Source organism: Leuresthes tenuis, unplaced genomic scaffold (assembly GCF_036924035.1).
Source record: "Leuresthes tenuis unplaced genomic scaffold, fLeuTen1.0.hap1 SCAF_14, whole genome shotgun sequence".
Taxonomy (NCBI): Eukaryota; Metazoa; Chordata; class Actinopteri; order Atheriniformes; family Atherinopsidae; genus Leuresthes; species Leuresthes tenuis.
The window spans coordinates 18,017,593-18,043,709 of record NW_027325368.1 but is presented as its reverse complement, the minus strand read 5'-3'; the positions used below and the strand labels follow the sequence as shown (position 1 = coordinate 18,043,709).

The window sequence follows — 26,117 nt, the reverse complement described above, 5'->3', positions numbered from 1 at the left end:
AGCATTTTACAGCATTGGAATTAAAGATTACCAGGGTGTACATCGATGGTGCATTGCTGCAAAGGTGTGTGTGGGGGGTGGGGGGTAATATTACATTATAGCCCACTGAGTGATAATAATGTAGTAGATTTAAAACTCAATACAGTAATTTTATAATAAAAGTCGTTGAAAACACAACTTAAAAAACAATCTCTCCAGCAGCTTCAAAATGTTCTTCAGTACTATGGACAGCTCCTCCACGTACATTTTCTTTTCTTTAGTCTTCATCCACCGGGGGTCGCCCCTTAGTCGTGTGTTCACCGCGGAACCATCACGCAGCCATTGTGCAAAGCTGGGGGAGTGAAACAAGTGTGACACACTGACCAAACGTGGAGGGAAGGTAAACAAATGGCTTGACACTTGTTTGGTCAAACGCGCCGTAGGGTGGAGTAAGACTATTTGAAGGTGCAGCTTCGCTGTTTTACGCACAAATTAATTGAATTATCCGACTGTCGCGAGTCATCGAGTTCAGTCAGCTAAGCTAGTGTTAGCTGTCAGTTCAATGTCAAGCCCGACTATCTCAGAGCGAAGTTGTGTTTTTGACTTCAGTCACGTTTGAACAGGGGTCAAAATCACGAGTTCTTTGCCGAGTGCATTCACTATTTTAGCAGAACTACTTAATGTGAGAAAAAAGACCAACATAGATGCACACGGTTTGCACCATTTATGTTTCGACATCCATCGCAGGATTATGTAAAACTACAGTACAAGTGTAGTAGAGTGTGTACTTCTATTTGTATAACATTTTGTACAAAGCAGAACCATGTGAATATGCCTGTAGAACAATATTTTCAGTATCAAGAGATGAGATCTTTAGCTATGACAGAATTAAAAGGAAATATGCAGAGGTAAAGTATCCACATCCATCCGCATCTTCACCATCGTGAGTAACTGAAGTAAAAACGCTTGTTTGGATGGATCTTGTGTTCTGCTACTCTCTTACGGGCATGTGTTCAAGTAACCTCTTGTCGAAAATATATTAGTAGGATTCATTTCACTCTTGCATATGATAGTGGCTTAGTGTGCAGCTCTGTGAGCACTCCTCCACTGTGGTGGGCGACAAGTTCAGATGCCCGTGAGATTCTTTTTTTATTGCTGACCTCAGCTTGCCTAAGGAGGGGCTGCTGTTAATTTCCCTTTAGGCTCCTCACATACACAAATGTGGACATTAAAAGAAAATACTGCTGCAGCTGGTCCCCTCCTTCAGGATCCCAGATGCAACAGTAGAGCTTGCAATGTCTTCATATTATTAGTTTGTTTGTTTTTGCAGAGAATACCACATGGGTAATTATGAATACCCTGCCTGTGGCCAGGTTTGGATCATGTGATAACATGATAGTAAGGGAGCTCAACTGCGTTGTAGCAGGTGTGATTGCAAAATGGTCCTCAGGTTTAAGTATATTTGTCCTGTTGATAAATGGGTCTGGTGTGGCCTGATGTATATAACATTTTGTCTCAGTTATAAGTTTCTTTGGGTTAGAAACCAGACGACAAATAAGTCTAGATTAATGCAATTAAGCTCAAGTGTAGAGCAGGGCCTTGTAGGTACAGAATAACTTTAAGATAGATGATGTCTAAATTCCTCAGCATATAACATGAAGAATGTTCTTGAAGATTCTCTTTGTGACATAATCTCAATCACAGGGTTTAATTAAGACTTCTTTTTACTTTTCTCTAAGGTGCTTAGACTACAGTGTGAGAGAGCAAATCACGATGGCCACCCGTCGAGTTCCACTATATTTGTTAGCCTGTGGCTCTTTTAATCCAATCACCAATCAGCACATGAGGCTGTTTGAGTTGGCCAGAGACCACATGCACAGCACAGGTCAGTCCCAGATAACACAAACACTGTGTCTTCTGATCATTCATGTGTTTCTGTTTGACTGTGTAGACTGCTCTCTTGTCTGAGTTTCTCTTTCAATCCAGCTGAATTATAGCTTTTCGATTAACAATCAAATCACTTTGGGAGCTCTGACAAGTGTTTAAAACTAGTTTCCTGTTTCTCAAAGGTGTACTAAGCCATATTTTTCAATTATTGTGTACAAACTCAGCAGTCCATCTTGGTCCCTCATCCCCTGTCAAATGAACAACAGGGGTAGAGCAGCAGAGATGTTCAAACAAGATGGAGAAGGTGAAAGGGCACAAAAGCACAAATAAGCATGTCCAACTCTCTGCACACCTCCTCCAAACCCTGTGGGAGGATGTCATATTGCCTGAAAACAAGTAAAAGCTCCTGCTTCACAAGCGACATAGTATAGTGTAGTTGCTGTTCAGGCTCAGCCAGACAGAGAGCAGGGAAAAGGGGGAGATGGTGGATGTTGCATCTGTACTCACACGTTGTACCCTTTCCCATCCATTTCAGCCCCAAAATGTCTCAATCTCAGCAGTATATAAGGAAACAAAGGAAATGCGAGTAAAGGGGAAATGATCTGCCTATATATATATTATCTGCCACCTTCTAGTGGGTCTTAAGACATGACTGAGAGGGACTACTTTATGAGTACATGTGATTTTTTTATTTATTTTTTTCAGGAATATACTACTTGATCTGACCGATAGACCCGCTACTCTGTTCAGTCTCACCACTTTTGTCAGCTTAGATTTTAGGATGGACCCAAGGCCCAAGTCACACCTGACTAGACCCAAGACAGCATACGTTTACCACACGAGCTGGGTCTATTACTATCCAATTACTAGCCAGGCAACTCAAAATAAAAGCGAATGTTGTGCATTTGTTATTGTGAATGTAGGCTTTTGCTAAAATTTCCACAATGGCAATATTATAAGATATAATACTGATAATTTTATCAAACTTGTTTGGGAGTTTTTCTGCCCCCTAGTGGTCAAAATATTATGGCGACAGTGCTTTAAACAATCTGCATTGTCGTGTATGTCCTGAACTGTTGTCAGCAAGAAGACTTGTTGTGAAAAAAGTTTTTAATTTAGCTCATTGATGGTTTTAAAGGGGGTTAGTGGTACAGTAGACATACAATGTTAACCTATACATATATCTTTAATGCGGCTGTTTACACTTTTGCATGGAAACAGAAAAACGTCCTGACGTATCGTGTCAGGAGACACAGTCTCCTTATATAAACTCAGGAAATATTTACATCTTAAGACTGCCTTGAATAGGCCCACTTGCCTTCTCACATGGCTTGAACAGCATCATTATACCATAAGAATTATACTGATCCAACAGAGTCAGCTCTCTCATTCTAAGATGCTTTGTGAATGTATGCACAGCAGCATTACTCTTTGCAGAAACCTTAATGCTCTTACAGCTTTCCCTTTGACCTGTAATGTATAAGACATCAGCTGACTGATCAGAAATGATCGTAAGCAGGACATATGAGCTGTTGTTATGTTCTTTTGCTGTTTTTTTGTGCCACAGTTGCAAAGATGTCCTGTTAAATGTGAGTTTTGGTCACTAACTCACTGTTCAAAATGCTTTCTAGACCTTTAAACGTTATTACACACTATAAGCTATAAGTAATTCTGAAATTTGTTCCACCCTGACTTGATCAAGAACCCACATCACCCAGTCATGAAATAATTAATTTCAGAATTTATCTTTAAATGTGGGATCTAAGGGAACATTAATGGCATTTACATCAGTATCTCTGATAGGATACTTTATCTACTGAATAATATTCCATTTCTTTATCAGCTGCCATGACCCAGAAAAACTGCATTAATCTTCACTCCCTTCAGGCCAGTACCAGGTGGTGGGTGGCATCGTGTCTCCAGTGAGTGACGGCTATGGAAAGCAAGGCCTGGTTCAGGCTAAGCATCGCAATGCCATGGCAAAACTGGCACTGCAGAGCTCCAACTGGGTCACAGTTGATGAATGGGAGAGCCAGCAGCCAGACTGGACGGAGACAGTGGTCACTATGAGGTATAAAACAGGTTTACTGCGAGGTTTGAAATGTTTGAAATGAAAGCTTCTCAGGTTATAAAGCAGAAAGGATTGTAAGTTTGTTCTCCACATTTTCTTTCACCTCTGGTCAAAGCACCTCATCAATAGTTGCATCCAGTGTTACATGAGTAGCTTTTATCAACTGCAGTAAATCATTTTCTGATCATTTTTTGTACTGGAAACCGTAGTAATCAGTCAATAAGGAGACTTACTTCACAAAGCAGTGAAAATCGCATTGCTTTAAGTGATCAAACTTCGTGAAATTACATTTACTAATGTAAGTATGTCAGCCTAATTGCTTCTACCATACTGATAGTACGCTTAGTGTGCTAACCATATCCATTTGCTCTGTTTGTTTTTGATTTATTAAATAGTTCACAACACGATCACACCAGTTCCAGTTTACCATCTGTTACCATGTGTTTTTTTTTTTTCATTTGCTCTTTCTGTATCATGCTGCATCCAGTTTCATCCAGCTATGGATGTTTTGTTCCGACTCATCCTGACAGCCCTTTTTAGACAAAGTAACATTTTAATTCAAATTAATCCATGCATTTTTTTGCTAATCATCTAATACTTTCACTGAAGTAGAATGAGATAAAGACCGCGTATCAAAGGTTTACACTGATTAATTCATTTGTTTTTTGAGGGGAAATGTGTGCTCATTAAGGTGCCAGCACCACGTTCTTATTGTCATTTTATCCAGCGAACCAGCTTGTAGTTTTACTGCGGTTCACAGGGGTGCCCCTCTGCCAGCCTCTCATTATGCCAGCTTTAACTGTTTATGTAACCGAGTGTTACCAGGTTTCCTGCTCCTACATTACAGGTTTAAGTCTCTGGTGGGCCACCGAATTAGACTGGATCTATATTAGATGTTGGGTTTTCATGGGGTGAAAATAAGGGCACAAGTTGTTAAAGTTAGTGGCCGAGGGGGAGCGGTGTAGTAGGAAGAGGCTCTCTGGAGGCAAACAGAGGTGCTGTGTTCTGAGCAAGAAGACATTAAAGAGGGGGCAACTGTATATTACAGAGGTATACTGAGCAGAGACATGCTGAGCCCAGGAAAAGCATCTATTGGAAAATTACACTCACATTGTATGTGCACATGATATTGTGTCACATGTTCATATCTCAACTGATTTTAGAAGAGTCTGACCTGCGTTATTTGAATCATTCTTCTTCTCGCTTTTTGTTTCCTCTTCCTTGTCCCCTGCTCCACACTGCTCAAAAATCCCCTCATGAGTGGACCCCGCATTCCACTTCCAGCTGGTTGCCTGTAAGCTGTGCTTGCGCAACATGAGTGCTGATCACAGCATGAAGTGGACTGTTGTCCCGAGGCTGTGAGCAGGCCGCGTCACACTTCACCGCCGCAGCTTTAAGGAGCTTTACTTGAAAACAGTAAAGTTTTTCATTCATCTTTTTTGACAAGTTCCTCTGCCAGTCCTTGGTGTTTCTTTCCCTCTGATTCGGTTCGGTTTGAGAAATCTTTCTTGTCGTTCCGCCGGCGTGGTGAAAGCGCATTGAGCACACGCACGAGCGGAGTGAGGGAAATCAATCGTGAATATTGCACAAAACAGTGTTTATAACTGTGTGTGAATGACACAGCAAAAGGTACAGAAAACAAATCAAGAGACGGAGAATTTGGTTTATTGCTGTATAAATGAATAAAGTCTCAGGGTTTTTATTTTTTATTTTCTGGGCAGGTATCATTATGGGCGAATTCTGAAACATTATGAGCAGAGCCTTGGGACACACAGAGGCTCCAGTGGAAACACCACTCCCCTCTCAAGTAAGAATCTCCTATTGTTGGCTAAATGAGAACCGTTCAGGAACCCTGTGACCAATGACTGCTGATTGACATTTAAACTTGGCTTTGGCTGTAAATTCTTCACATTTTGGGAGGCAATGGACTTCAGTCCAACCTGAAAAATCTTAGCAACTATTTGATGAACTGGCGTGATATTTTGCGCTGACATTTGTCAGACCCAGAGGAAGAATTGTTGTGCCTTTAGCAGTCCACTGACCTTTCCTCCAACTCAAACAGCAAGTCACAGTGTGACAGTGTTGACCACTGTGGTTTATGATCAAATACCTTCTACACTAATGCTATTCCCCTCTGCTTCAGTTGGTCTTTGTGTTTAGCGCTAATTCGCACCCTAACTTAGACGGCCAATGTGGTGAGGATTAGACGTGCTTAACATATGATGGACATTGGATTTAGGCCATGTCAACGTCCTTTGGATATTTGCATGATATTGCATTTTTAGCAAACCCTATAATAGAGGAAGGATCCCACACAAAGAGCTGAATAGAAGTATTATGAATAGTCTTAATGCTTTTTGTATGTATAGAGATAATTGTTCACAGGACAACAATAAATAAATAGCTACAGCATGAATCAGAATTAATCTTTTTTTTTTTCTTTACAGCTCACATGGAAAACCTTCAAAAGATTCCATCAGTTATTTTTCTGTTACTCCTCGATGACGAGGCAAAAGCACGTAGTTGTATTCGTCGCTTACTATGTTTAAAATACTGGAAATCTAGTTTGTACTTGTTTTCAGGCCCTGCTTTAATATCGCACCTTTGACAGTAAAAGAGTTTTCTCTTTTTGAGAGTGCTTCTGCAAGCCTGGTGCAACTCTCCTTTGCAAGTGTTTCTGGTTCAGACTCTGACTGGGTCGCTCCAGGGCGTTTCACTGAGTTTTCCTGTTCTTTCTTGTTGGTACGCTTCGGGTCATTGTCTTGTGAAAATTGTAAATCTCCAACCCAGACTGAGATACTGTGAAAACGGTTTTCTGTCAGGGTTGCTCTATAACTTAATCGTGGCTGTTCTCCTTTGCTGCATGTGGTTGGAACACCTGTCCTCGGAATGATGCCGTTCCACCGTGTGTGACTTTAAGAATGAGGTGGTACTCAGTGGCCAGTTTCTTCCCACACACTCTTTCCAGCCAGAGAGTTTCATCTCTTGAGATTATTTTTGCCTCTTGTGAGTCATTCGTGTGCCTTTTGGCAAACTTCCAGCAGGCTGCCATTGTCTTTTAGTGACGAATATCTTCTGTCTGTTCACTGCACAGAGATTTCCATGTAAACTGAATAGTGGACCGTGAGGCTCAGAAGTCGATCAAGCTAGTTTAATTTGCCGATCTTATCTGTATATTTTCTTTCTTTTTCTTTGATGTTGTCAACACTGGAATTTTTGCTCTTTGCGAGTACGAGCACTCAATCATACATCATTAGGCTGCAATTTTTTAGGCTGATCACAAGGCAGCCAGCTGGAAGGCATCCTTGGAACAGTTCCGCATATTCACAACCAGTTCCACTTGAGGATTATGTTGCACTTTGCCATTTTAGTTGAAGAAAAAGGCACAGAAGTCGGACTGAAATATCATAGAAAACATGTTTGGAGTAAATTCATCTGAAGAAAACAACTGCTGCCAGGAAAGTGTAACTAAGCTTGTACAGGTGATCGATGAGTTAATAAGAAAAGATAAAAACAGGGACTTGAGGGGGCTGAGATGAGGTTATCTTTTTATTTTATGAGGTGCTTTGACATTATCAGATTACCCGAAAGTAGAATTATTGATAATGCACTTTTACTTTATACCTGAAATTAATCAGGATCTGCAGTAGAAAACCTTCCCTTTAACTTTAGAGGACACCAAAGTGTTTTGTATGGTATTTATGTCATAACTGTTAGGCCATGATACTTTTTACATATGGACAATAATTACTCAGATAGCATAGATAGCAAAGAAGTAACTGATCTTCCTCCTCACTTCCTTACTCTGCCCCTTCTCTCAGGTCCATCTCCCCAGCTGAAGCTTCTGTGTGGAGCTGACTTCTTGGACACCTTCAAGATCCCGGACTTGTGGCTGAACGATCACGTGGAAGAGCTGGTCAGACATTTTGGCCTCGTCTGTGTCACCCGAGGGAGTCTGCAGCCCGAGCGGGCCATACATGACTCGGACACATTGTCACGCCACAGAGAAAATATTTTCCTAGTGCGGGAATGGGTGAGGAATGACACGAGCGCCACAGAGGTCCGGCGTGCGCTGAGACGGAGTCTTAGCGTCAAATACTTGATCCCAGACTCTGTGATCGAATATATTAATCAGCATAATCTCTACACTGAGGACAGCGAGAAGAGGAATGAGGGCACAGTGCTGAGACCGCTCATCAAACAGGCACAAAAGCCGGTAAAGAGTCTTGACAACTGATGGACTGGGCTGAAGACTAGCCAATTACTGCTTTTCTTCGGGCATTGGGAACTCAGTTTACTTCCATTGGACTGCATTGTGGAAGAGGTTTGCACAACATGTAAATGTCAGACAAAGTTTGTCCCAACTCATTTCTCCAGACATCACTTCTTTTTAATAAGCATCCTCTCTGCGCTGTGGTGTCTCTTTTTACAAATACTCACGAGGTGTTGCAAACACTGAAGTTCACCTTCACGACACAGGGTCATTCACATTTGTTCCTTAAAGGTTTTGCAGTTTTTACATATTGCACATCATTGCAGTAATATCAAATGGAATAAAATTCCCATATATTTTGAATGTTTTTGCCCTTTTATTGTTTTTTTTCTTTGCAGTTCTCACTGACAGAGACACCGTGAGGGTTTATAAAGTGTCTCCTCCCACGAAGGTTCGGCTCATTATCAGCATTCAGATAGACTGCTTTTAAAACTTAATTGATTTTCTTAGGACTGGCACAACAAACTCTTGCATCCATCTTTGTGTCCGGTGTTAACACAGGCCATCAATCTTGATCAAAACTGACATGGCATTCAATGGATTGAACATTAAAATAAAGCTGAAAATAGGAGCAACAACACTAGAAAATGTAATTATATCAACAAGGAACATCAATACAAATGCGGTTAAAGTGAGGTCAAGGTGAACAAAATCTTTAAAAACAGTCGATAAGTGATATCAGTTTTTAACATGTGGGTCTGAAAGCTGTTTCTGAAATGCCAACCAACAGCCATCTGCATGTGTTATTTGTGTATATTTTAACCACTAAGCATCCAAGATTGTAGTTTAGACTATAATCTGTGTCTTTGCCCCTTTTCTTCTTCTTATGGATATCACCGTGGGTGTCTGCTTTCTGCAGCTCCCTCCAAACAGCAATTCATTGTGGGTCTATTCAGTCTCCCCATTATTGTCCACACACTGTGTCTGTGAGGCCTCTATTATTTTCACAGAAGGATTTAAAGTAATCCTGACAGTTGCTCAGCTACAGGAGGTGTTTTCTCACAGAGTCCAATGGCTGAAAGTGCTGCTGTGCCACTGATACTGAATGGCATCCTCCCAAAGATGATGATGATGGTGTGTGTGTGTGTGTGTATGTGTGCGTGTCAGTAAAGAATTCAGACAGCAGGATGGCTGCAGATGGCTCAAAAGAGAGATTATCAAATTCATTTAATTGTTTAGACAAGACAAAAGGTGTTACAGGCCCATTGTGGACTTGTAATTGTTCCATGTGGATGGTTTTCAGCTCAGGTGATTTGGCTGTCACAATATGAACGTTCCCCTCACGATATGCTCCTGCCAGCCATTTGTAACAGATCTTTGGATGATTTTTACCCCAGTTTCTGATGACACTGCAGTTTGTTATAAAACAGTTTTAGGAAACAGACCCCCATCTATTGCAGCAGAATCAGCTTGCAGGCCAAATCTGCCACACGTGGAGTTGCATATAAACGGACCAGTGTCCAATAATAAAGAAGGTGTATTCATCCTAATCCCACCTAAGCAAGTAAGCATTCATCAGCATAAAGCACACAAGTGCGTTCCCTATATGTCGGCATCATTCATGTTCCCATCATGCAACATGATCGGAGAGGGATTGTGAGGTTACGTAGATTGTTGGCCGCGGAATGGTTGTGGGAGGTGCACGCGACAATTAAGAATGAGACCCGGCAGGTAATCGGATTAAAGAGAGTTTGGTTCAAATTGGGGGTTTTTGACAGCACTTTCTGCACTCCCTCACGAGCAACCACTCACAGCAGACCCCCTCGTTCACTGGAAGTAAGGAAAGCTGCAGATAAACAGCCAACATGCCAGTTAATCTGACCGGATACTGGAAAATGAGTTCCAATGAGAACTTCGAGGAGTACCTGAAGGCTCTCGGTGAGTTCACGGCAGGTCATGACCGGCGTCATGTCGTTTAGGTGACAAGTTTAAAGCTGTAGCCAGGTAGTCTATCAAAAACATGTTTGTCCCATGTCATTAACATAAATGTAAGATTTTGACAGATTTTTGTGTCAAAACTATGATTTAATTGTAATTACCTTAACCTTTTTTTAAATGCTTTTTCATGTTGATCGTTTTTCTTTTGTGTTTATCCGCCTGTAACTGCGCGCAAATTCACTGGTTCACTCCTTTTCTCGTTCGTTCTTTTGTTATTTCTTTCTTTTTCTCTTTCGGTGTCTGTCATAGATGTGAATGTTGCCATCAGGAAAATTGCCACCTTACTCAAACCTGACAAGGACATCGTTCACGATGGGGACCACATAATCATCAAGACCCTCAGTACCTTCAAAAACTACAATATGGACTTCTATGTGGGCAAAGAGTTTGAGGAGGATCTGAGTGGAGTGGATGACAGAAAATGCATGGTGAGAATGTGGATGTGGCATACAGTTAATACAACACCAGCTAGAAGCCTGTCGAGAGACTTGTGACGCATTATAGTTATTTTCCTTCAGGAGTGGCTTTTTGAGGAGCCCATCCAGGCTACAGTATAATGAGCAGATGGTCCAGTGCAAGCTGGTTATTTCCTGCAGAACTTTCCTCCTACTCATAAAACTTCCCTCAAACTTTTAGCACTATTGTCAGTGGCTGGGTGTAATAACGACCGATGTCAGAGACTGCATGGACAGGACTGAAAGAGGCCGAGTCAAAGTCAAGACTCATTTAATCAGATTGTGTTTCTGAATAGCGAATAGGATCAAAGATTATCTGTGTCCCCCTTGAAACCCCTTTTGTGTATGCTCATAGGCTGATTATAGATAAGCTACAAGCAGTAAGGATGCTGGCTGAGGGAGAATGTCACATGTGTCCTGAATAATTATTGTATGTGGGAACAGGGAAGATAAGGCTCTAATTTGAGCCTGTTACATGTTTTGTTTTATGTTAATCATCAACATTTCACTGATGTAGCATGAATTATAGGCACTCATGTCTCTTTCTTGTTGCTGTGACCTCATGCAGACCACCATCAACTGGGAGGGAGACAAGCTGGTGTGTGTTCAGAAGGGCGAGATTGAAGGAAGAGGCTGGACCCACTGGGTGGAGGGAGATGAGCTTCATCTGGTGAGAAAACATTGATTCCTGCCATGAATATTAATCCAAGCAATTTAGGAGCTTTAATCCAGATCCAAAATGCCTCTCAGCGCTGTATGTGAAGTGCATATATTTTCATGTGTGACTCCAGTTCGAAACAGCCCACAAGCTTGTGTGGTCCACACAGACTAATAATTTCTGAAAGTATGCAGCTGTAACTCATTTACAACCAAATAAATTATATCATGTGCACAAAAGGAGCTACCTCTTAATGTTCTAATGGGAAATGAGACAAGCATACGTGTTTTGATTCTCAATGGTTCTCTTCAGGAGCAAAATGCATGATTAAATCTTCAAGTGCATTTCTTCAACTCATTTATTTGGCTCTCTTTCTGATCATCATCAGCCGACACTTTCAGTTATCCAGTGCAACATCAGCCATGTTATTATCCTGCCTTTGCTAATTTCTGCAAAAAAAAAGAAAATACTCCGACTTCTTTTTAATGTGAAATTCATTGTGTAGCCCAGCCTATAATGAAACCATTTGTATCTGAAAAGTAATGACAAGCATATTATCATTTACATTATCCCAGCAATATCAGATTTTCTTCTGTATGATTACTGCTATCAAAGCTAAGTAAAAATAATTATTTGGTTTAAGTGATGCCAGCAGATGTCTTCAATCAGCAGCCATGAAATTAGGCATTAGTAGGAAGTCCCAAGAGTTCAAGAAGGTTCAGAGGGCAACAGTGACCTCTGGTGGCAGAATATATATTGCAGGTTTGACGAATACATTAGCATCCATTAGTGATAGTTCTTTTTCTGCTTCCCAATAAAGCAAAAAAAAAAAAAAACCTACAGCTTACAACAGGTTAACAGTGAAAGTGCTTCCAGTTAGATTATTATTATCAAATACACAGTTTCTCTCTTTATCTCCCTTTTGCAGGTCAGTCTGTAGATGACAATTTTTGTTTTGTCCCCATGCAGGAGCTGAGAGCTGCAGGAGCTGTTTCCAAGCAAGTCTTCAAGAAGACCTAAACAACTCTTATAAAGCAAGACAGTGCTTCCAGCAGCAGACACTGGCTCAGAGAGACACATCAGATACAACCCACCCCGTACCATGCAACTTCCCTTCTGGTCCCTTGGGTCTCTCCATAAGATACTGTGATGAATATTATTTCCACCAAACACAAATTTTTTTTAATCCATTTAGACTGTTGCTTTATTTTAAAGACACAATTTGGCATGTGACATTTATCATGTACAAGACTGTATTTTTGTCTCAGGGCAAGTGCTGTGATTAGCAAGTTTAGATATGCTGGATACATGCATACTGCTAGCCGTAGCTGCTCTCTTGATGAGCCAGACTTATAAAGCAATGCACTGACAAGATTTGGTCATTGGTTATGGATTATTTGAAGAGAAAGAGTAATACAACAAGTTAGCTCTCTAAACTTTTATTGTGAATAGAAAGCAATGAGTGCTATGAAGTTGTCTGATACTGATGCTCAATATCCAGAATGAATGTCAAGAGTAGATGTATGAGTTTATCCATTCTAAATACTTTGGGACTGTGTTACTGATGGTAAAATGGTTCAGTCAATAAAAGAATCAGGTGAATGAAGCAATGGCATCATTTGTCTTTTCTCTGTTGATAAATACATCTCCAATATATATATTTTTTATTGATATGACATTGAAAAGAACAGCCGTTTTCTGGAAGTGCCTTCTCAACACTGTGATAGGGATCTGAGGCCCACTACTTGCAAATAAAGCGGACAACTCAACCCACGATAACGTCTGCATCGCCACTCCTGATTTGGATAATCTATGTCTAACTCACTTTCTCATTCTTTGCTGCCACTGCTGCTCGCTCTGCTGTTCTCCCTCCTGCTGCTTCCTGTGCATTCACTCCCGGCCACTACCACGGCGTCAATCTGCAGGCCCTGTTTATTTACGAGTCCCCAGAGGGTTGTTATTGATTTCTCCTTGCTTTTGCTTTGGGCTCTTAAAAAAAGATGGTCTCAGGTAGGGGTCAGACTCAGAGTCTGCCGCCAGAGAACTACATTTACATCTATCCTCAATGAAATGTTCTAAATTTGTGGGGTTTTCTCGCCCTCTGCTATTATCATTTTTCTTTTGGATGTTTGACATCGCTTTCTATTCATCTTCCGAAGGTTGCAGAGTTTCGCTGTGTTCATCTTAAATCTGAGATAAGACGCGCATGGTCCTGCAAGATTATAGCATAAAACCTTCTGGAATGGTTAGGCATTTAAGGCCGCTATAATTACTTGACTCAAAAGCGGACCTGTAGAATTTACACAATCTCACATAGAATCTCATGCTTGACATCAGAAAGTAAATATCAGTACAAAATGAGTGCTCTAAACTCATGCCGAACCTCACCCAAAAAAATCTTGAAAGGCACTAATACTAGCCATGAGACACGGAGACATGGAGGTTCTGCTTCTGCCTTGCATCACACAGCTGAATGTGATATATATTAGATGATTTAGTGTACCCAATGGTGACTGTAAAATAACTGGGTATACCTTATATACCCACACTACACCACTGTTTGTCTCTAATGTTTCTTAAGTAATGTAATTACTTAGGGTTACCTAAGTAAGGTTACCTAAGGTTACCTTTTTGGGGAATGTGGTCTCTTCAGAAATGTATGCCAATGAACCGGTTTTGTCCCAGGATGTCCCAGGATTCTGATTAAAAACAACCCACACAAACATGCATAACAGTAAAATGACACAAATAAATGTGTTGTCCTGTTGACAGACCCAAAAACGTAATCTGAAGCCTATTTTTCCAAAGCTGGTCAACAACTCATCCTAAAATGCCTTGATAATCCCATGATTTCATCATTCCTTTGATGCGTTCACGACTTTCACCAGCAGAATAGCAAGGGCAGCCCCACAGCTTTATAGGATTTCCACCATGTGTTACAGTGGGCAGGAGCTTCTTTTACTTATGAGCTTTATTTCATCTCCTGTATACAATCATTCTACATTGTTTCCTCTGTCCGTATTGGAATTGTTGGAATTAGTAAGTTTTTAGATGATGGCACTTTTAATACTCTCTGATGTCTTTTGTCATCTAAACACAAAAAAATGAAGCAAACATGAGCTATTTTCATCTATCTTTAACTTTTTTACATAATAGGCATACCTAATATCTTATGTTTATATCTTATATGTTTGTCTGTATTTAAGTCGAGGAACTGATTCATGTTTTTCCAATAACTGTGTCCAGCGGGCATTTTACGTGTGCATTTTTTATTTTGTTACATAAACAGGTTGAACTTTATTAAACCCTGAGTTCAAAGTCCAGACACTCTGGTCTGTTTTTTGGAGTTTGCCACTGAGAAGAAATCAAATAAAGAGAAAACTCTTGGCACTGTTATAAAATAGCTCCTCCTGTCTGTACATTGACCACTGACTATCACTGAAGTATTGTATGTGTATTTGCTTAAAGGTGCATGTTTGGGAAAGCTCGATAGTGGCGGTGCATGTCTGTGTGTGCTACTGGATATGTCCCTGATATCACCCCTCCTCAAAAAACAACAGCCAATCATCTCACTGTAATAAACTCACTCATCTATAGCTGTCAGCCCTCATGTCCCTGACTTATATAAAGGCCAGAGGACACACTGTCCCTTCCCCATCCTAAATTTGTCTAAAGTCTACACACCGTAGCGTCACTAGCTTGCCACCATGCCTGCAGACTTCACTGGGAAATGGATACTGGAAACCAATGACAAATTTGAGGAATACTTGAAAGTGTTGAGTAAGAAATTAAAATTTTTTTTTAGTCTGAAGTGGCTTCGGTATATGTTGAGATTGTTACAGCACAATGGAGAGGCGGCATTTTATGCTATCTCTTTTTTTTTTGTTAAATGTGTTTGAGTCTACCTTTCAGCTGTTTTACAAACAACTGTGTATTCATTCACTACAGATTCTTGTTGAATGCAGACATAATTGAAAATACAAAAATAAAACATTCTTCCTATTCAAATCAAATTATCCAGTCTTAGTTGTATGATGATAGCCAAGAAGTCAACATGTGATGATCCATCAAACTTGAATTTATTTAAATCTTGAATTATGTTCCTGTTAAAATGTACAATTAAATCTCTATATTCTTGTCCCAGATATTGACTTTGCAACAAGGAAAATTGCCATCTCCTTGTCTCAGACCAAAGTGATCGTCCAAGACGGAGACAAGTTTGACTTCAAAACACTCAGCACCTTTAGGAATTATGAGCTCACCTTCACTCTAGGTGTGGAGTTTGATGAGTACACTAAGGGGCTAGACAACAGAAATATCAAGGTTGGTTGACCGCTCATGCATGGAATCCATTTGAGACAAGACTCTGTACTTTTCATACGTGTGAACAGATAAATTACTGGCACAGATTCCTGTCTGTGAGGAATCAGGAAACAGAACTGAGCACGATGTTGTATAATATCAAATAATGTCAGATGATTCTGAATTGTACAACTAGCAATCTCATTATGCCTTACTCGTTTTAATAGCTGGGTATTTTACGTAAAACTAGAAGATTATGTCATTTAAAATGAAAAATTCACACGATTGGAGCATAGTGCAACAATTATTACATTTCATCAATAAAATGAAAATGTTTTAAAACATTTTTTTCAGGAACTGGTGTGTACAACTTTATATTCATGACAGACTCAGTCCTCACTCCGGTGCTGCACAGGTTTCCACCATACTTCAGAGTCATTTGCATTTTTTAGCTGCTCATCGCTGCTCATGCTGTCCCCCTTCAGGATTATTTGAATTTAATGATACTTTCTAATCTAAAAATGGATCTTATATTTGCTCTTGTTTAGAATTTTTTTTTTTTAACACCGTCCACAGACGTTGACATTATGCACGCTGTCTGAGTATTCATAGAAACTCCGGTTTCTACTGGTCTGTTTTCAGAGCTAGATTATTAGGTAACACACTGTGCGTGGTGTCATTTTAGTTCTTGCTGCTATGGCTCTTTCTGTACGTCCTGATTACTGCTACAGCTGCGTTTCAACTGATTTATAATTGTTCTCTAATCCTCCAGTGTAATTTTCCCTCCTCTCTGAATACTCAGTCTGATTTTTCAGTTCCTCTGGTAATTCTTCTCGATTTGGAGCCCTGATGAAAGCATGCAAATAGACTGAGAAAGAAATGTTCTTTTGTTGCTGGTTTGAAATCTTTATACAGTTAGACTTATTGGAAATCACATCTGTTGTCAGTTTTGCTTTACTGACTTTACTGACATATAGTTAAGAGACTATATGTTGTTTTTGTAGAGTCTGGTAAAGTGGGAAGGGGACCAGCTGGTGTGCACTCAGAGAGGTGAGAAATCCAACCGCGGCTGGAAACACTGGATCGAAGGAGACAAACTCTACCTGGTGGGTTGACAGTGTTGATCTCGATCACTCAGTTCTAGTGGGAGGTATCCCAGTTATCCCAGTTATTGCTGTCCTGTTGTTTGAATGATCCCTCTGCTCAATAACAGCAACCGAGTCCACTTTCTTTTTCAGGAGCTGACATGTGAAGATGTAGTTTGCCTTCAAGTGTTCAGGAGGAAAGAATAAAGTCTATCTTTATTTTTATTCGCCCTGCTTGCGAAGACAAGATTTGAATCTGCATTCACTTGACGTGTTTTTCCACACATGAACAGACTGAATCAATGACGGTTCTTTAAGAATATACTATGTTATGTTTGAACTGCATGTAGTTGTTTGTATGTGCAATCACGGGCGTTTCCACCGCATCTAACATCAGAATAATGGAAGTGATGGAAATGATTTCTTCATATTGACACACTTATAATAAACATTACTTATAAACACAAACCTTTGTTGTCTGTGGGTGTACCAGCATACATAAAAATGGAGCTAACTTTTGGAATTATTTTCATTATTGTTTAATGTTGTATTGGCTACATCCAATCCCATGCTTAAATCGCCATCTACTGGAAGCATGTGGTAGTTTTATTTCCGCACAGCAAACTATGATATATACCTCATGTACCCACTGAAATAAATGTCTCAAACCAACATATTTACTGAAGGAAAGCCAAACACTGAGTATTAAACTGTTACTTTTTTAAATACATGCAAGAAACCTGCAGCAAACTTTGAGTGGATGTGTGTAGAACGTTTAGTAGATCATCGTGAAGCATATTATTTGATCATTTGTCCCTTTTCTTACTCATTGGGTTTTCAGGACCTGAATATCTTCATAATGTATTTTTTCTGGGCTTCATTTACACAATGTACACATACATAATAGACATAATATCACACGTATAAACCAAAGACTTAACTCAGTCGTGAAGATTTCAAAGACTACAGCGTAAACAGTGTACATATGAAATGCCAGGTGATCCTCAAACAGTAGCTCCAATCGTCTCCTTGTTGATAAATGACTACCCCCATATATTCTTTAAATTTGTAGTATTACCAACAGCATTGAACAAACACCAAGAACATAATAAGTTGTTTTCAGTTAATAAAATGAAATTATATCAAATTAAAGGCAGATGGTTCCAATGATGGATCATTTTGGAAATAATTTGTTAATATAATTGTTAAATAGTTCCAGAGCATGTGAATTACAGCACTTTGAGTCTTCTCGCACGTTGGATCTGGTTGGGAATTGAGACGATAAAACTTTTGTTTGTTACAGTTAATATTAAAAGCTTCAAGTGCATCAGAATAACTGTCAAATCTGTCATGTTTGACCTTTGGATTAAGAGATTTCATTACACAAATCCCTCTCCCTGTGCGCCTGATGTACATATATGAGCATTAAAGTACATTTAGCAGGCCATTGTCGAACAAAAATGTTCCAGGAGGATGATAGAAAAAAAAAGAAAGAAACCGTTGTTTATTTAAAAGTAAGCATATTTTCTGTAAATATGCTGAACATTAATCTCGTAATGTCTTTTCTTTACATTTACAGTTTATTGTTGTGCTGGGTCTTCAAAGCTGAGCAGCACATTTCAGTTCACAGTGTCACCGTTGTTAGCTACAGCACAGCTGGTAGAACTTCGTGTCACGTCATCATTTCCAGAGTGTAAGTCACGCGAGACTGTGTGTCAGGAAGTTCCACGTCAGTATCCAGTGCAGTTCTCAAAGAAATCGCAACATTCGGACCCCATTTGTTCACAACATATTTACCTAATCTAATTGCGACAACACGGGGATAAAACATGGTAAGCTGCATTTCAGAACGCTATAAGTTCATTTTGTTTTCATACGTGTCATCTAAAACTCTCGATTCAATTTAAAAAGGGGAGTGAAACAGTGTCACATAATGTTACTCTCTTATAAATAGCTTAGCGGCTAACTAGCTTGAGTTAGCATGGGAGCTTGCGAGCTTGTAGTTAATGGTCTGAAGTTGTCTAACCTTGGCTCTTTTTCAGCTGTATATGTTCCTAACTCTTCTCGGACTTACTTGATGAATTAGTCATTAAGGAGTTCAAATGCTGGATGACTGAAATGAATCAATTCGCTAGCTTTGGAGTTAGCTGCTAACTGGTGCTGTGGTGTCCATACCAGATCTATTGCTCCGGAAATTTACGATGACACAGTAGTGTTTTACGCGAATCATATGTTCATCTATGCTGTGAGTTTGAACATCGTAGCGAAACTCCCTCATATATTTTCTTTTCTTTTAAGCCTCTGAGGCTGGACATTAAGCGGAGGCTGACAGCCAGGTCGGACCGAGTGAAGAGTGTGGACCTTCACCCGACTGAGCCATGGATGCTGGCCAGTCTGTACAACGGCAGCGTCTGCGTGTGGAACCACGAAACACAGGTATGAAAACTAATAGAGGGGATCCCTGCAGGGTCGCACAACATGAAGATACCTAAATATTTCTGCCTGCATATGACACACTAGTGGTGATGTTGCAAACTACAACTCAGTCATTTTTTTCTTTTTTTTCCAGACGCTGGTCAAGACTTTTGAAGTGTGTGACCTCCCTGTCAGAGCTTCAAAGTTTGTGGCAAGGAAGAACTGGGTCATCACAGGAGCAGTGAGTAAAATGTGGTTGTTTACGTTGGACTGGCACCTTTGAAAATCAGTTGTCCATAAGAACAAATAGTTGTAAATTGTTATTACAAAGACGATTTGAGGATAAAAAGGCTTTAATTTTCACACTGTTTAAGTATTTGAATGTCTTCAGTAAAATCTTGTGATTGTGATATTTCAGAGTTTGCATAGGGGCCACTTATGAGATTATACTGTTATACATTATTCTTTATGTTATCTCTCTGCACAGGATGACATGCAGATCCGTGTGTTCAACTACAACACCTTGGAGCGCGTCCACATGTTTGAGGCCCACTCTGACTACATCCGCTGCATTGCCGTACATCCAACCCAGCCATACATCCTCACCAGCAGTGGTATGCTAGTAACTATGGCATCCTACACTCTTCCACTTTCTAGACAGACAATGCAAGTACGTCTCTGCATCATTGTATTCATGTGTGTGCACAATCTTGATTGTTTTTTTTTTTTTTTCGCCTGTTAAGATGACATGCTGATCAAGCTATGGGACTGGGAGAAGAAGTGGTCGTGCAGCCAGGTGTTTGAGGGTCACACCCATTATGTTATGCAGATTGTCATCAACCCAAAGGACAACAATCAGTTTGCCAGCGCCTCTCTGGACAGGACAATTAAGGTAGATGTCACTTGATGGGGAAATTGTCATTACTTTGGCAAGTCAAGCGACTTTTCCACCTCAGGATTTTTTATTTATTCAGATAAAGATATCCTGTGGGAATATGAAATGGTTCTACTTTACAAGTATTTTGATAAGGCAGTTACATTTTTTTTTTTAAATGAAAAAATGATAGTTTAAAAGCATATTTGGACATTTGTTTTGGTGAAAATGTGCTTTAGATGTTGCTTATTAGTACTATAAGTGAGTCACTGAGGAACATTTATTGATTCTAAATCACATTCTTTGGGGTTGTATAGGTTTGGCAGCTGGGCTCTTCATCTCCCAATTTCACTTTGGAGGGTCATGAGAAGGGCGTGAACTGTATTGACTACTACAGCGGAGGAGACAAGCCCTACTTGATATCAGGAGCGGATGACCGCCAGGTCAAAATCTGGGACTACCAGGTTAGAAAACTTGACCTGATTATTGATGCAGTTATCCACTCTCTTTTAAGTGTTCAGATTACAGATTACTGAAAATGTTGATTGTTGGATGAAGAATCTTGTGTCTTTCTCTGTGTGCAATAGAACAAGACCTGCGTTCAGACTCTGGAGGGCCATGCCCAGAATGTCTCTTGTGTCAGCTTCCACCCTGAACTGCCCATCATCATTACTGGATCTGAAGATGGTGAGCAGGCACCCCCCACCCCACCCCACTGTCACACATACAGAAGACATGACTCTGCCATTGCTTTGTGTGACATTCTAACTTTTTTTTTTTCTCTCTCTCTCTCTCTGTAGGCACTGTGCGTATCTGGCACTCGAGCACTTACCGCCTGGAAAGCACACTGAACTATGGCATGGAACGAGTGTGGTGTGTGTGCGGCCTCAGAGGTTCCAACAATGTGGCACTGGGATATGATGAAGGCAGCATCATCATCAAGGTGGGTGAAAGGAACGGTGTTTTTTGGTGTTTTTTTTAAACTTCTAGATGTGAAAGAACCTGTGGCTAATATGTTTTTAGATATGCTCTCTCTATCTATCTCTCTATCTATATATATATATAGATATATAAATAGATCTATATATATATAAATCTAAGTAGCTTACTGAAGAATTTAACCTACAAAAGACGTAAAGAGTAAAAGATCTTTTAAGTTTGAGCATCAAAACAAAATGATTTCTTCCTTGCTGTATAGGTGGGTCGCGAGGAGCCAGCCATGTCTATGGACACTAATGGCAAAATAATCTGGGCTAAACACAGTGAAATACAGCAAGCCAACCTCAAGGCTATGGGTGAAGCCGAAATCAAAGACGGGGAGAGACTGCCACTGGCTGTCAAAGACATGGGCAGCTGTGAGATTTACCCTCAAACCATCCAGCATAATCCTAATGGAAGGTACACACACGCTCTTTGTTAGTATTTCAGAGATCCGCATCCGTGAACATCACAAATGTTTGTCTGTGGTACTTAAAGTAGTAATTAATCTCTATCCTGGCTTATGACTAATTGGTGTGTGTTTGTGTTTATTAGGTTTGTCGTGGTGTGTGGAGATGGAGAGTATATCATCTACACTGCTATGGCTTTGAGGAATAAGAGCTTCGGCTCAGCACAAGAGTTCGTCTGGGCACACGACTCCTCCGAGTGAGTATTTGGTTTGAGAAGTAGACATGGGGAGTATATTTCACGGCTTCACATGTGTGAGAGTTATACATCCACTCTGAGCTATTACGACTCTGCAAATTGAATATGGTTTGCTTTGTACCATTTGTTTTCAACAGATATGCCATCAGAGAAAGCAACAGTGTTGTCAAAATCTTCAAAAATTTCAAAGAAAAGAAATCTTTTAAGCCCGACTTCGGAGCAGAAGGTAATCACACTTGCTAGATTTGTGATTGTGGAAGGGGACTGGATGGAGCAGTTCTATTCACTGTGTGTTCTGGCATTGCTGCTCTGCAGGAATCTATGGAGGCTTCTTGCTTGGTGTTAGGTCAGTGAATGGCCTGGCGTTTTATGACTGGGAAAACACTGAGCTGGTCCGCCGCATCGAGATCCAGCCCAAGCACGTAAGACTGAGTAACATTGCTCTTTGTTTGATGATAATTTCAGCTCTGGCCATGTTTTATCAGTTAGGGGGGGGGGGGCTACAATATTGAATTTTTGGATAACTGTTACCAATGAAACTGCCACAAATGAATCTTATGCTTCTTTGTTGTGATTTATTAGCAGGTACATTATGGACTTGGAAAAAGGCTGTTGTCCAGTCATTCCAGTAACTTTCCCTTTTCTAATGTTTTTTTTTTTTGTCTCTTTCATAATTCATTCAGATCTTCTGGTCAGACTCTGGAGAATTGGTCTGCATTGCTACTGAGGAGTCTTTCTTCATTCTACGTTACCTGGCAGAAAAAGTAGCCTCCTCCCAGGAGAACAATGAGGGAGTGACAGAGGACGGTATTGAAGATGCCTTTGAGGTCAGTGGGTATTTTCTACTGCAGTCATGGCTAGAAATTAAGATTCTTCTTTCACTGTTGTCAGTGAACAAAGTTAACTAGAGGATGTTTATAAAAACCAAAACCTGTAATGACCAGACAAATGTTTTAGCTAATGTAAGGTTTTAACAAAACTTAACTGACACTGGCATGAACCCAGATTCATATCTATTGAAAAGGAATGAAAGAATCATCTATACTCTCACAGAGTACCGCTCCAGAGTCTGGTTCTCAGCTTTGCCAAGCGTTATTTTAAGTTAGCATTGTATTTAGATTGGTTTGCATATAAAACTATATATATTGCTAGAATTTACATTCATATCTTTATTCTCAATTTTTTCTGGACAGGTCCAGGGAGAGATCCAGGAGATTGTGAAGACTGGCCTTTGGGTTGGTGACTGCTTCATCTACACCAGCTCTGTAAACAGGCTCAACTACTTTGTTGGAGGAGAGATAGTGACGATTGCACACCTGGACAGGTAAAGACAGCTTGATTAAGCTCTACTTTGGTGGTACAGTAGCCATGGTTGACTACAATGTACTGTACACTTTACCTTAATTGGGGAATCGCAGTGTCTGCAAGCTGCAGATACTGTGCACTGCAGACACTCTTGATACATGTAGGAAGCTCTAAACGATAGCTTTAGTTGCTGAGAACGATGCAGCCTTTTAAATGCCTGCTGCTCTCTCTTATTGAAGGACCATGTACCTGCTGGGTTATATTCCAAAAGATGACCGTCTGTATCTGGGAGACAAGGAGCTCAACATTGTTAGTTATTCGCTGCTGGTGTCTGTCCTGGAGTACCAGACTGCCGTAATGAGGAGAGACTTTGGAATGGCAGACAAGGTGCTACCCACTATCCCTAAAGAGCAGAGGACCAGGGTGGCACATTTCCTGGAGAAACAGGTAAGGAAACTGCTGTAGGACCCTATTTCCTTTTCACAAGATGATGTGTTTTTAGTTTGATTGAGATTGATCCAGAGCGGATACAGCTTTGGGCTTTCTGTTTGGTGATGGATTCGGTTTGTTCGTCTTCTCAGGGTTTCAAACAGCAGGCGCTGGCGGTGTCCACTGACTCAGAGCACAGGTTCGAGTTGGCCTTGCAACTGGGAGAGTTGAAGATAGCCTACCAGCTGGCTGTGGAAGCAGAGGTAAATGCGTGCTCGCTGGTTTTTTAAAACTGAGGCTGACCCTATTTCTATATCGCATCTTTGCATCTGAAAACATTTCTAGACAGTTCTCAGGGCCTTTTCCTTTGATGTTATTCATGTCATTACTGCATAGGCTCTCTGTCACCACATTGCTAATTTCTGCTGTTCTGACCCCTGCAGTCGGAGCAGAAGTGGAAGCAGCTAGCAGAGCTGGCTATCAGTAAATGCCAATTTGGCCTGGCCCAAGAGTGCCTGCACCACGCTCAGGATTATGGCGGCCTGCTCCTCCTCGCCACTGCCTCTGGCAATGCCACCATGGTGGGCAAACTGGCCGAAGGGGCAGAAAGGGACGGCAAGAACAACGTGGCCTTCATGACTTACTTCCTGCAGGGAAAGTGAGTATTAGATATGTGACAACACAGTGCACCAGAGCACTGTATGTTCCTTACTTGCTTATGAGACGGGCAGCCTAACGAATTTCGTTGTCATCCTGTTTCCAGACTGGATCAATGTTTGGAGCTTTTGATCAAGACAAACCGACTACCAGAGGCAGCTTTTCTGGCTCGCACCTACCTTCCCAGCCAGGTGTCTCGCGTGGTCAAATTGTGGAGGGAAAGTTTAGCCAAAGTCAACCAGAAGGTGGGTTCATTCATCAAGCTGTTGTATGTTAATTATATTTGATGGTTGGGTTTCATCCTTTTCTGGGGACAAGTCTGTATTTTACGAATCAAGAAGAAGAGTTGTGTCTGTATATTTCTGACTTTTCATTGTAAAACCTCCTTACAGGCAGCCGAATCCCTAGCAGACCCCACAGAGTATGAGAATCTGTTCCCCGGGCTGAAAGAAGCATTTGCAGCTGAGCATTATCTGAGAGAGAGCTGCTTGGGCAGCTCCAGACCTGCTAAAGACTATCCACTTGTTACAGTAAGTTGTGTCTCATGGCAAAAGTGATAAACAGCGTCATTTTGCTGTAAGGATACGACAGTTTTATATTAGAACTGCCAGTGACTTACCTTTTGAAAATAACAATCCTCATTTACTCAGAATGTTGATCTCATTTATGCTTCTTTCTTTTTTTTTAGCCCAATGAGGACAGGAATATTCTCGAGGAGGCTCAGGGATATGAGCCCAAAGGCACCTTCATCCCTCTTGTCCCCAAGGTTTGTCCAATGTTTAATTTTCTGTTAACTGAATTACTGTTTGCAGTTATTCATAGCTGCCTTCATTTTGAGAGCTCTATACCTTCTGTTATTTTGCAAAAAAAAAAATGCAATCCACTAAAGGTTTGCTAAAATGTAGAAGAGTGCTCCGTAAGCTTCAAACTTTCATCCTCTAACACTCTTTTTCTCAGCAGACACAAGATAGTGAAGAGTCCAGCTCGGTTCCAGAAGCTTCTGAGACTCCCTCACAGCCTGAACCCACTGCTTCCGCAGCAAGAGACGAGGTGGAGGAAGAGGTGGAGGAAGAGGAAGAGGAGGAGGAAGAGGAAGAGGAGAGTCCTGCATTCTCACAGTCACAGAAAGACAAGGTTAGACATCCCTCTGCTTGATTTTTAGCTTTTGATGTTTGTTATCAAAATGAAGCGACTCTCAGACTGTTAATTGATTGCGATTCTAATTGCTCAAACTGAGTTGGCATCAGTTTCTTAATATTTGGCACAACTCAGAAGCAACATTTTCTGGTAGATTATTAAGATCATGTGAGACCCTTTTAGAGAATAATACTGTTTTCGTGTCTGTCAGCAGCCTCTGGATGAGCTGGAGGTGGACCTGGACAACATGGAGCTGGATGACATCGACACCACAGACGTTAACCTCGATGACGACGACTTTCTAGACGATTAAGACCTTCCACCATTCTGCTCCCAAGCACTCTTCAGAGCATATTTAAAAGAAAGAGACCAAACCCCTTTCCCCCCCCTTTTTTTTTTTTTTTTTGTATTTGAGAAAATGTTATATTGTCATGTCCATCTTCAGCAGTGTCAGGGTTTGATTAGAGGATTCTATCAGAGACATTTTATTCAAAAATCAAGGTTGACATCGTATCCACCCTGTTTTGTACACATTTTACTGCTTGAGAACTGCTGACTAACTGTCTACCAGACAATGTGATTTACTCTCTGCTTTGTATTGTCTGTAATGCAAATCAAAGTTCATTAAGTCCAATAAATTGTGTTGCTGTACATATTCACATTTGATGTTAAGAGCACTTCATGCCCAATGTTCCATACTTAATTTTCGTCAATAAGGTTATTCTAGAGTGAACCGATATAAAAGTTTAATTGTTTGAGAAATGTGTGATTATCTGGAAGAGAGAAAAAATCAGGACATATCGATGGATGTTACAGTCACAGGGATAGAGGTGGTGGAAAAAAAGAGAACCCTGTTGTGGAAAAACATGGCTCATTTGGGAGTGCAGACAGTAATACAGGACTGGTCTTGGAGTTTAATCACTTGGAGAAAGCTCAGACAGCTCTTTCACACATTAAACATTTAGACATACAGCAGGTGGAGATGATAACTAAAGATGGCTGTGTTGG

General features: G+C 40.6%; 3 protein-coding genes across 6 annotated transcripts; all 3 read left to right on the top strand.

Annotated features, from left to right (window-relative positions):
- Window positions 1–1,721: 1,721 nt before the first annotated feature.
- nmnat3 (nicotinamide nucleotide adenylyltransferase 3) lies at window positions 1,722–17,116 on the top strand. The gene is made up of 8 exons (XM_072362977.1): window positions 1,722–1,864; window positions 3,754–3,937; window positions 5,659–5,744; window positions 7,759–8,171; window positions 14,960–15,041; window positions 15,406–15,584; window positions 16,568–16,669; window positions 16,802–17,116. Exons 1-8 carry the CDS (start codon window positions 1,753–1,755, stop codon window positions 16,853–16,855), a joined length of 1,212 nt encoding a protein of 403 aa, XP_072219078.1. The 5' UTR covers window positions 1,722–1,752; the 3' UTR covers window positions 16,856–17,116.
- rbp1.1 (retinol binding protein 1, cellular, tandem duplicate 1) lies at window positions 9,806–12,867 on the top strand. The gene is made up of 4 exons (XM_072363251.1): window positions 9,806–10,088; window positions 10,398–10,576; window positions 11,172–11,273; window positions 12,231–12,867. Exons 1-4 carry the CDS (start codon window positions 10,016–10,018, stop codon window positions 12,279–12,281), a joined length of 405 nt encoding a protein of 134 aa, XP_072219352.1. The 5' UTR covers window positions 9,806–10,015; the 3' UTR covers window positions 12,282–12,867.
- A 1,244-nt stretch (window positions 17,117–18,360) lies between the features above and the next one.
- Window positions 18,361–25,768, top strand: copb2 (COPI coat complex subunit beta 2). Of its 4 annotated transcripts, none has more exons than XM_072363103.1 (22): window positions 18,361–18,480; window positions 18,947–19,084; window positions 19,218–19,304; window positions 19,551–19,677; window positions 19,807–19,955; window positions 20,255–20,401; window positions 20,525–20,624; window positions 20,738–20,880; window positions 21,136–21,335; window positions 21,471–21,581; window positions 21,719–21,807; window positions 21,897–22,003; window positions 22,265–22,408; window positions 22,775–22,905; window positions 23,126–23,333; window positions 23,468–23,578; window positions 23,759–23,973; window positions 24,079–24,217; window positions 24,365–24,502; window positions 24,661–24,738; window positions 24,933–25,106; window positions 25,324–25,768. In XM_072363103.1, exons 1-22 carry the CDS (start codon window positions 18,478–18,480, stop codon window positions 25,420–25,422), a joined length of 2,838 nt encoding a protein of 945 aa, XP_072219204.1. In that variant the 5' UTR covers window positions 18,361–18,477; the 3' UTR covers window positions 25,423–25,768. The 4 variants fall into 4 exon arrangements, with proteins under 4 accessions (XP_072219204.1, XP_072219202.1, XP_072219203.1 ...); XM_072363101.1 differs by having other exon boundaries at window positions 25,321–25,768; XM_072363102.1 differs by having other exon boundaries at window positions 24,930–25,106.
- Window positions 25,769–26,117: the final 349 nt, after the last annotated feature.